The 10494-nt window shown below is 48.9% G+C and overlaps 5 protein-coding genes across 5 annotated transcripts; 2 read left to right on the top strand and 3 right to left on the bottom strand.

Annotated features, from left to right (window-relative positions):
- Window positions 1–398: 398 nt before the first annotated feature.
- ANOM_002060 (uncharacterized protein) lies at window positions 399–1181 on the bottom strand (the record flags this gene model as incomplete). The annotated part of the gene is made up of 2 exons (XM_015547317.1): window positions 399–1031; window positions 1092–1181. 2 exons carry the CDS (start codon window positions 1179–1181, stop codon window positions 399–401), a joined length of 723 nt encoding a protein of 240 aa, XP_015411166.1.
- Window positions 1182–1322: 141 nt separating this feature from the next.
- ANOM_002059 (methylenetetrahydrofolate reductase (NAD(P)H) MET12) lies at window positions 1323–3608 on the top strand (the record flags this gene model as incomplete). The annotated part of the gene is made up of 2 exons (XM_015547316.1): window positions 1323–1547; window positions 1626–3608. 2 exons carry the CDS (start codon window positions 1323–1325, stop codon window positions 3606–3608), a joined length of 2208 nt encoding a protein of 735 aa, XP_015411140.1.
- Window positions 3609–3860: 252 nt separating this feature from the next.
- On the bottom strand, window positions 3861–5543 carry ANOM_002058 (tRNA-ribosyltransferase family protein; the record flags this gene model as incomplete). Its single annotated transcript, XM_015547315.1, has 3 exons — window positions 3861–4136; window positions 4205–5225; window positions 5306–5543. The coding sequence occupies 3 exons, from the start codon at window positions 5541–5543 to the stop codon at window positions 3959–3961; spliced, it is 1437 nt and encodes a 478-aa protein (XP_015411139.1). The 3' UTR covers window positions 3861–3958.
- Window positions 5544–5858: 315 nt separating this feature from the next.
- ANOM_002057 (bifunctional thymidylate/uridylate kinase) lies at window positions 5859–6598 on the top strand (the record flags this gene model as incomplete). Its single annotated transcript, XM_015547314.1, has 3 exons — window positions 5859–6006; window positions 6070–6288; window positions 6360–6598. 3 exons carry the CDS (start codon window positions 5859–5861, stop codon window positions 6596–6598), a joined length of 606 nt encoding a protein of 201 aa, XP_015411142.1.
- Window positions 6599–6649: 51 nt separating this feature from the next.
- Window positions 6650–8001, bottom strand: ANOM_002056 (structure-specific endonuclease subunit SLX1; the record flags this gene model as incomplete). Its single annotated transcript, XM_015547313.1, has 2 exons — window positions 6650–7601; window positions 7757–8001. 2 exons carry the CDS (start codon window positions 7999–8001, stop codon window positions 6650–6652), a joined length of 1197 nt encoding a protein of 398 aa, XP_015411141.1.
- Between the last annotated feature and the right edge of the window lie 2493 nt (window positions 8002–10494).

Genomic DNA, 10494 nt, shown 5'->3' with positions numbered 1-10494 from the left:
CCCGTAACACTCTGTGTGCATGGCTCTTACTCTTGTATAGGATGTTGGCCGCAACGTCTGCCACGGCTCTGACAGCGTCGAGAACGCCAAGAAGGAGATTGCTCTCTGGTTCAAGCCTGAGGAGCTCCAGAAGTACAAGCACAGCCAGTTCGACTGGATCTACGAGAAGGCCTAAATTTCTCTGCTCGATCTGAAGATTTGAAAATCTGCTCCCTGGTTCGATTCAAACTGTAAGGGCAGCAAATGATATAAATCAGAAAAGACGTCCTGAGAAATAGAAATTATACAATATCTACAAGCCTAAATACTCTGTGCAAAATAGTCTTATGTACTTCCCGGTCTTGGTGCATCATCATCATCAATCCGGAATTTGTAGTGACACTAGTGGCCGTCAAACTCTACTTTCTCCCCAACAGCTTTTTGAACCCTTTTCCTGTCGGTACCAGTATGGCTCGGGCAAACCAAGGCGTCGCCCAGACACTTGCGGCAATCCGGAGCGGTAGTAAAGCCTTGGTGACCGCATACGCCGTCGCAAACTCTAGCACCAGGCGTACACCTTTCCTGTCGCTCTCCGTCATTTGATCTGTTGTGACAGGGTCATAGCTGTTTACACCTCCGGCCAACTCCATGGCGTCCACATCAACATTTTCGACCCAGCCTTTCTTCTGCAACCACCGCCCGAATCGTCGGGTTCCTTCTTCAAAGGCGTTACTTGAGGTTAAGTCTGGTAGCCAATTGCCGTAGTGAAAAGCCGTCACAAGTCCGAATAGGGGTACAATGGCGGTAAGTTCATGTAGGATCAAAAAGGAGGTAATATGCGTTCCCGGGGCCCCAAGTAACGGGGTCGTATAGGCGCGAAGGAAGGACGGGAGCCGATCATTCAGCTTGCGGAGGCGAGATGTCGAGCCTTTGGAGTGGAAGAGGTGGGAGTAGAGAATTGGCGGCGGGACATATGCTTGAAAGATAATGAAAGGCGATTCCGGTGAAAGGGCACCGATTGGCGTCGAAACAGGAACATCTTGCGCCGTGATCTATAATTGTTGCGGATCTACGAAAGTTGTAGCGTCTGGATTTCATCCATGAATGTATACTGTGTTGATCCGCGACAACGGGTTGATGTTTGCTATGTTTGCAACCAGGCGTCTTGGAATCCCAAATAGTAAGTTTGTTGGAGAATCCATGATGGGCCCATCTTTTGGGTAGCTTGCGCTGATAGCATGCAAACTGTTTCAAGGTCAGATCCAATTAAGACCACCGAAGTCCCGATCATAGTCTCTCTCGACCATGTCATGGAATCCTAACTTCATGGAGATGGCATTGGCATGTTTCCCTTTCCGTTAATCGGAGGGCCCGTTAAACTCCGGCCCAAACCTTTCCCTCCCCGATGGATATCGCCCCAGTCATCCTTCTTCAACTACCACCTTCCCCGTACCTTCGACGGAACAGATTCTGGGAACAAGATGGAGAAGATTACGGATAAGATTGCGGCGCTGCCGCCGGACGCAAACTACTTCTCTTTGGAGTTCTTCCCTCCAAAGACTCAGATGGTGGGGTACCCCTCCTCCCCGCACTGAGGGTACTTCCAGGTATCAAGATTGACTGCTAACCAAGTCTGGTTCTCGTAGGGTTTTGCCAACCTTCAAGCCCGTCTGGAGCGCATGGCACAAGCTTTGCGACCATTGTTCGTCACGGTCACCTGGGGCGCTGGAGGTAGCACTGCACAAAGATCTCTCGAGTTGGCGGAAATCTGCCAGCGCCAGTTGCAATTGACAACATGTTTACATCTTACCTGCACTAACATGAGTCGGGCCTTGGTGGATGAGGCACTAGAAGAGGCCAAGGTATTGGGAATACGCAATATCCTGGCTCTTCGTGGCGATCCGCCGCGCAGTGAGGAATACAGCATGCATGGAGAAGACGATAGCAACAAGGACTTTACGTTTGCGGTAGACCTAGTACGGTACATTCGCCAAAAGTACGGTGATTACTTTTGTCTAGGTGTGGCGGCCTACCCAGAAGGTCACCCAGTCGATTCTTTCCAAGACGTCCAGGATCCCAAGACCGATCTTCCATATCTAGTCGAGAAGACTCAGGCGGGTGCAGACTTCATAATGACTCAGTTGACATATGATATTGAGGCATACACTAAGTTTGAGAATATGCTACGGAACCACGAATCGGGCGCCTTCAAGACCATCCCTATCATTCCTGGCTTGATGCCAATCCACAGCTACAAGATCTTGACGAGGGTGACAAAACTCAGCCATGTCCAAATTCCGCCCCAGATTCTCTCGGAGCTAGAAGCAGTTAAACACAATGACGATTCTGTGAAGCGCATTGGTGTGGATATTATCAGCAATCTTGTGGATGGCATGAGAGATATCCCTTGTCCTGGAATCCGAGGGTTTCACTTTTATACACTGAATCTTGAGAAGACGGTGTCCTTCATCCTGGAACGCTGCGACCTGATCCCTCCTTATTCTGAAGATTTCGACGCAATAGAAGATGGCGAGGATATCTCTGCCATGGACGGGGCTCGACTTCGCTCTCTAACCAGGAGAAGGGCTTCGTCTATCAATTCCCTTCCCCATAACCGGGTCATTGTAGACAAACTACACGCTTCTGAAGTGTCATCGAAGGCCTCCATTTCTCATGAAGCCCCCGCTACTAGTGCTGGGATGCCTGCGATGCCACCAGATCGCAGTACAACCCTTCAGATTTCTGAAGGTCTGGGTGCACTTGGTAGGGAGGCTACGTGGGATGACTTCCCCAACGGTCGCTGGGGTGATGCTCGTTCGCCAGCATTCGGTGAGATTGATGGCTATGGCCCATCATTACACGTTCCTCCTTCAGTTGCCCACAGAATCTGGGGTTTCCCGGTGTCGCGTGAGGACATCAGCGCTCTCTTCCACCGCCACGTCTCAGGTGAACTGCATATGGTTCCATGGTCAGAAGGCGGTGCTGAAGAAGGTAGCTCTGGCTTGAATGCAGAGACAGAAGTCATTCGTCCAGAGCTTCTACAACTCATTGATGGTAATGGCTGGTGGACGTTAGCATCTCAGCCAGCTGTGAACGGCGTTCGTAGTGATGACCCTATTTACGGCTGGGGTCCCCCTCGCGAAGGATTCGTTTTCCAGAAGCCATTCGTTGAGTTTTTCTGTCCCAGCAAAGACTACCACTCAATACTTAAGCCACTACTTCAGAAGCACGGGCATGAGAAACTTGCCTGGTTCGCCGCCAATGCTAAGGGTGACTTCGAATCGTCTCTGCCGGCCCAAACCTCCGACGCTGATCCCATTGAAATGAACCCGAATAATGTCAACTCCGTCACATGGGGTGTCTTTCGTGGAAAAGAAATCGTCACCCCCACTATCATTGAAGAGGTCAGTTTCCGCGCTTGGGGCGACGAGGCGTTTGGAATCTGGGATGAATGGCGCAGCATCTACCCCCGTAACTCCGCAACCGAGCGTTTCCTCAATGAAACCAAGGACGACGTTTGGCTCGTCTGCGTTGTCGGGCAGGACTTTGGCGCGGGCACCGAGATGGGATCGGAGGAAGAGGAGGATGAGAAGAAGTTTATGTGGAGGGTCCTACTGAACGCAAAATAAGCAGCGTTGGGTTTTCTTAGTCCCGGGTACTGCACAGTATAAAACCGCGTCAAGGAACCATGAGTGACATCGTTCCCATGTTCATATTTGCTTCATGGCATCATGATCTTATGATCAATCATAATCACGTTGTAGTTATTGAATGACAGTCTAAGCTTTAGAGATCTTATATCTAGCTGGAATGCATCATTGTGGGGCACATTTGCTCGCTTTAAACAGTATCGATCCCCAAGAATCAAGACTATGGGAGGCAGAAACAAAACCGAAGGTGAACACCACATACGCCTCAGCACCAAAATTCGTGTCAGTAGCGTCAGGTATAGAATTCATATATACTGTAAAACTGAAACTCAGGAGGACAACTTCTTGGCAAATCCATGTTCCTCGAGCCCCTCGGCCCCCGTGTCCGGGGTAGCAATGGAGGATTGCGATTCGGCAAGCGTTCCTATGGCGTCCAAGCGACCATATGCGCGAGGGTTACGGCGAGGTTCATTTGGTCCCCTGCTTGGGGCCTGATAGCCACGAACTCTGTGGAAAGATCGTGTCAGTGGTATTACGTTGAAACGGATAGGAAGAGAAACGAGGAGCTAGCTTACCTTGGGCCCTGGCCTGTTTTTTCAGGTAGTTGAGAGTCGTAAATACGCTGGAATCTTTGAACATCTGACTCGAAAGTACCCTGTTGGATACTTTCTCTGATCTTCGCGAAGAAACTATCCATCGTGTGGAGATTGTGGAGTTGGAGGAGAGCCCAAGCCAGCATTTCCTTCGCCGACAGAAGATGGTGGATATATGCGCGATGATGATTTCGGCAGGTGTAGCACTGGCATGCTTCGTTGAGCGGCGCTGTGTCCGTTGTAAAAGTAGGCGCCCATAGATCAATTGCCAGCGGTTTGGATTGTGTGGCAGATGTGTCATGGGCATCAGATGGTGGCGGAAAGACAAAGTCCAAGGCCATGCCGGCGTCCGTGGTGTGACCCAAGAACGGAATTGTTAGAAGGTCAGCGCCAAGGGAGACTTCGCGCAAAATGTCATGTGGAGTAGCTGGTTCGCTGAAGAGCAACCGGGGGAGATGTCCTAAAGATTCGGGAACGACAGACAGCGACTCCGACTCATACAATGCAAGACCGGAAATGTACCGTCGGAGTTCGTCTTCCAGGTCATCCAAGTACAGTGTCTGCTGCGCATTGTCCAACGGTAATATGGGAGCAAAGTAAGCCGTCTTCGAGCGATTTTCCTCGGAGACCGCATCTCCATAAAGCTGCTCCGTAGAATACGTAGTGAACGCATGAGTCCTATCCACCATCTTCCCTTGTCTCTTCAAGCCAGGCCGATGGGTCAAGACCAAATCGGCCAGGCCCACCACAATATCTGGACGTAATTTCTGCACGGCTTCGACATACTGACCAGTCCCCAGTTGTCCGAAGCCAACGGCGGTGAGCACAGCAATCGAGTTTGGTGTATTCGATGGCGGACACGCGAGCGGCGGCACGCGACGTGGGCCCAAAACCAGCACAGGATCTTCGGGGAGGCAAACAAAGTTGCGCAGAGGCGACTCATTCGGCGCAGCTGGCGTCTTGTAGACCGGTGGGCATGCTTTCTTCTGCAGCTTTTCTATGACTGATCTTTAACTGTCAGCGCCTTGCGTGCTTCAAAATACCCAGGATATCGAAAAGTTGGGGACGTAGTCAAATGCATACAATCTTCTAGAGCAAAATACAGACCGCTAATAGCAGTCTGCTCACGCATGACATCGTGCGCGACATGGGGTACGGCTCCCCGCGACGTCAATGGGATGTAGTGCGGCGTAAGGATAGCATTTCTGCCCGCGATTGCCAGCTTGCCCAATCGCGGGGCTAATGTTGACGCAGTAACAGAATTTAGAAGACTAAAATTGACCATATCATTGGGAGGCCGTTGCGAAACATCAGAACCCATGGCGTGCACCGGAGAGATTCGAGACTGGCGCAGTGCTGATCTGCTGAATGTTCGGGGAAAAGAGAAATTAATCTGACCAAAAGAGGGAAGTGGGATGCCTGAAAATACAGACGGAGTCCCTGAATTTAATCAACCCAAGTCTCCGCTGTTCACAACTCCGCATTGTTACTTCTTCCTCTGAACGTCGGACAGGAAATCTGTATTTTATTTTCGAGGGATATTTTGAATTTTTCCCAACTCCAAACGTTGCTTTCATAGTCAACTATTGCAACTACTATTATCATTATTATTCTTATTATCAATCAGTCATACACCATGTCAGAAAACACAAATCGCGGAGAAACACGCGGGGCGCTCATTGTCGTCGAGGGCTTGGATCGAGCTGGAAAATCAAGCCAGTGTGAGCACCTGCGCGACTATCTGCAAGAGTCAGGCCACTTAGTAAAATATGTTCGGTTTCCAGGTATCTCTCGCAGCAGGATCTCTCCGGTCATGCGGACAACACTCTAATTTAGTTCCTTTCCAGACCGCACCACGGCCATTGGCAAACTAATTGATAGCTATTTACGTGGTCAGTCACAGTTGGATGACCACTCAATTCATCTCCTCTTCTCTGCCAACCGTTGGGAGATTGCCAAGGATATTAAAGCAGACATAGCCAAAGGGATCACCGTGATTGTGGACCGTTACTCATACTCCGGTGCCGTGTACTCTGCCGCAAAAGGAATTCCAACTTTGTCTCTTGGTTGGGCGTGGCAGCCAGAAGTCGGATTGCCCCGACCAGACATGTGCCTTTTCCTTCGTATCTCCCTACAGAGGCCGCAAAGCGGGGCGGGTTTGGCGTGGAGCGGTATGAGAACGAAACCATGCAGAGCCGTGTGCGCGAACTCTTCCAGACTTTATTTGACCTGCAACCCCATGGCGACATCCACGTTGTAGATGCAGGAAGATCATTTCAAGAAGTATCAGAAGAGATTTGGAGCAAAGCAACTGACTGCATAGCGCGCGTTGGGATTATTGGGCCTTTGCGGAAGTTTGACTCGATTGCAGCTTGATTCGGACTCGATTGGCTGAGGGCGAATCCCGGGAGCTTTTATCCTGTATTATCACCCATCGCTATCCTCGATGACTATTTCGACTCTTGTGGCCATTGCAGGATGGCCCTTCGACCAATCATCGATCTCATGGTCTGATTCGAGGGCCAGCGACTCATACCAGTCATCTTCTAGAGGGATGTCGTCGTGGGTGCCTTCATCGGAGGCGTTGTTCGGCCCCTTTACTGAGCTACCCACTGACTCGGGAAAGTCACAGTGTTCTGCAGTAGCTGTGCTCACATCATCAGTGTCCTCACTCGGAACGTCATTTTTCCTGTAATCCCCTCGTTTCTTTTTCCTCAAAATAGCCTGCAATTCCTTTTCTCCTCGGGTTCGTAAACTCAGTTCCTGCATCATCAGGGACCATTGGACAATTTTGTGGCATCCAGGACATTTTCCAGCTATGGGTACGAGTCTTCCTCGCTCCGTGGTAGAATCTAGGAACCTAGCCGATAGACATAATAAATGACTCACGCAGTAACAGCGCATCTGAGGACAGACAACTACCAGCTCTTCCTTGGGGACAACCGGTGTTTGGCAAACTTTGCACTGCAAGTCTTCTGGATCGTCCAGCTGAAACGCTGCCTTCTCCAAGTAATTATACATCTTACTGTAATCGACCTGAATGTGCTCGACGCTACCAACTCTTGCGTACTCGATGCCAGGCTGCTTATTCTCGACACAGCTACCATCTGGGATAACTTTGATGTGCTCCGGAATGACACCATCTACGCGATCACTCCAAACCCTCCACAGTTGGTGAACGTCTTCAGCAAAGAATCGTACTCTGAGAGGTAGACTAGAGAAGTATGTCGATCGTAGCAAAGCGTGCAAATTCTCCAAGTGCCCTTTCAAGGACCTCGCGGGGCCACGAGGCCGGGTCCTACCCTTCCCTCCGGCAGATTCCGTATTATCATCACCAAAGCCAAGATGGCGAGATTTGCCCGGCTTCTGCCATGCCCATCTGCAGAGATATTAGATATATAGTCCAGGCTAATGATGAGAAGGATTAAGTCGTGTATATAGCACTAACTCAAGAACCAAGTGCTCGGGGCAGGAAAGAAGGGGGCGGGGGAGGAGGTAGATGAAGAAAATGAAGAGCCAAAAAACTCCACGTACTCAAACTGCAAGGCAGCAGTCCGACTCATAAAGCCTTCTACAATGAGCACCATTTCCCAAGGTCTCTTGTCATTTGCAGTCTTGCGTGCTCCACCTTTTGAGACTCCATTGTGCTGCGCGAGCCGTCTAGATGGATGAGGAGTGGAGCCAATGTACAGAGAAGTTTGCCGAACGGTTGATCTCAGGAGATAACAGCAATAAAACGCCGGGATAGGTTTTGTATGGACGTCATCCACATCGGCCATCGCTCAGAGGACTCAGGTGTGACACCGTTTTACCAAAACTTGGTTATACTCAAAATTGATGGTCTGTGTCTGTGGATATTTGCCTCTTTGCCTATGTGCATTGTACGATGGTGACAATCCCATGGGAAAGCTGCATTCGTTGTCGTTAACTATTGTTAATGTTGTCGCACTGATATATATCCTGGTCACATGATACGCATGTTATAAGCAGCACCTAGTGCCACCTACTGCTGAATATTGTCTTTTAAAGTTGTCTCTTTCTGGGAAAAGATTACTTCCTGTATTTATGCAATGTAACATTACACAAGCCCCACATCCTAAAACGAGGCAACTGAACCATGGAAATTTGAAATCTGCGCTGGTGTCAAAGCAGAGAATCGTGGCATGCCTCAGGCACCACAGACTGGAATCATATGATCTCACCAAGAACTTAATGAATTTCCATTTCAGCCTCAGGAATAATATCGGAAGGGGGATTGCATGATCCGCAATGTCAGCGCGATACAACAAGGGGTCAAAGTGCTTGGTAGATAATCCAAGCGACTAATACAGAAAGATTAAAAAAACGAGAAAGGTTGAATATATAAACTATAGAATTTAGGTAGTTAGAGCTATGAGAGTAGAAACCCCATTTGTAGTACGTACAGAGTGCATACAAGTTTTGAGTGGTAGTGTTGGGGTCAATAAGATGGCCTATTATTATTTATTGGAAAATAGTATGTACATCCATACTCGATAAGCGTGGGTTCGCCCCGTGGAAAATCACTCGCATACCTCACTACTCCGTTCTGAGATGATAGACAAACACAAAGCCGACGCGGTGGCTTCGCTATGGACTGGAAAACCCGATCTAGTCCGGAAGCAACCCACTTGTAAAATTACGGGTTCATGTGATATGAAAAATAGCGTATCCTGCATGACGACCACCATCATGGACCAGTGACAAAAGACGCTTATCAGGGCACAAATCCGCTAAACAAGTTCTGGGTGGCCCTCAGAAGCATTTGAAGTCAGACTATGTCTCATTATCAATTAGGGATCATTGCTATTGTGGTCGGATCCGGACCATGGTTGACGTGTCATAACTGACTGCGTTTCATAGACCCCATACGGAGTACACGCTACTCCCTAGGGCTCAGGTACCCTACCGGGACAATGCTTTTCTCCTGAGACCGACTCGGGTCAGCGGAAAAGATATTGCATCTTTCATGGGTTAGTTTGTATTGTTTGTAGGAAGATACGTTAACCATCTCATGAGAACGACCTGCGGTTGAAACTAGGTAGTGGACAGCCCGACACCCCCCATAAGCCTGCGGTAATAGTTACCAACTTCATACGTCTCCTGCGGTACAGTACCATTGGGGAGGGATCATTCCCTCTACTCAATTGAACCTGCAAAGATGCTTGGTAGAGTTATTCCACCTGAATGGAATCTGTGTTCGCTCTTCAACTATCTACGGAGTATAAATAGTGTAGGAAAAATGCAATAGACGTTCTTCATATAGCCTGCGATGGAGCTCCAGCTACGTGCAATTTCCAATTCTGGTAATATCTCGTCACATCGCACCGTTTGCGGCCAGCAGATATCTTTCGATACCGTAATACGAAGACCTGATATTACGGTTCAAGGGTTTTCGCTACCAGCCCCAGAAGTAAAGTAATCGTAGTGAAGCAATTGCAATACAAATCATGGATCGAAGCCTAGGTATAACTTTTCTATTTTTTTTTCTCATCTTTTTTTTTTTTCTTTTTTCTTTTTTCCCCATCCTTTTCAGCCCCCCTTCCTTTAGTTTGGCTTCCCTTCCGATGGTGCGTTCCCTCCATCTTCTGAAAGCAAAAACAAAAAAATATCCTTCCAAAGGTCAATTCATCCACTTATATACTCTCTGTAATATTAGTTGACGGAGGAGCTGACATGAACTTACCGGCAGTATAGTACGACTACTGAGGTAGGTTTATATCTTCTTCCCACTTGGAGTACACATACGCTGGACCCTCTCGAATAAATTCCCGTCCCGTAAGTAAGTACCATACCGAACCTAAACTGAGGTACGACTAACTAACTTGACGTGAGTGACTTAGTCGGATTACTTACCTAACCAACCACCTGCCCTACCTTACTTTACTTTACACACCCAATTCAACACTAACTACCCATCGATCTACGATCATTCCTCCAATCGTTACCGGCTGCTAACTCACAATTACACGCATAGCTCCTCTTCCCCCATCAACAACCGAATTGCTACCTAGGTTTACTTTCCTGCGCTGACCTGCCCTTGGCCTGGTGGCACACGCTACCGGTTCTTGATCCTCTTCCGAGATTCTCCACACTCTTTGTCCTCTCGGGTTCATCTCGGGCTTGCCTTAGACATCTACTTTATCCTCTCCATCATCGACTTGCTCCCCCCCGGGGCGTGCCTCACATATAGCCGCTGCCCTTACTACTTCCCTCAATCAGTCGGCTCACTTGCTTGACCATCCGTATTCCTC

The sequence above is a fragment of the Aspergillus nomiae genome (genome assembly GCF_001204775.2).
Source record: "Aspergillus nomiae NRRL 13137 chromosome Unknown contig00017, whole genome shotgun sequence".
NCBI lineage: Eukaryota > Fungi > Ascomycota > Eurotiomycetes > Eurotiales > Aspergillaceae > Aspergillus > Aspergillus nomiae.
Note: the sequence above shows the minus strand (reverse complement) of the source record. Positions and strands in the feature narration are given on the sequence as shown.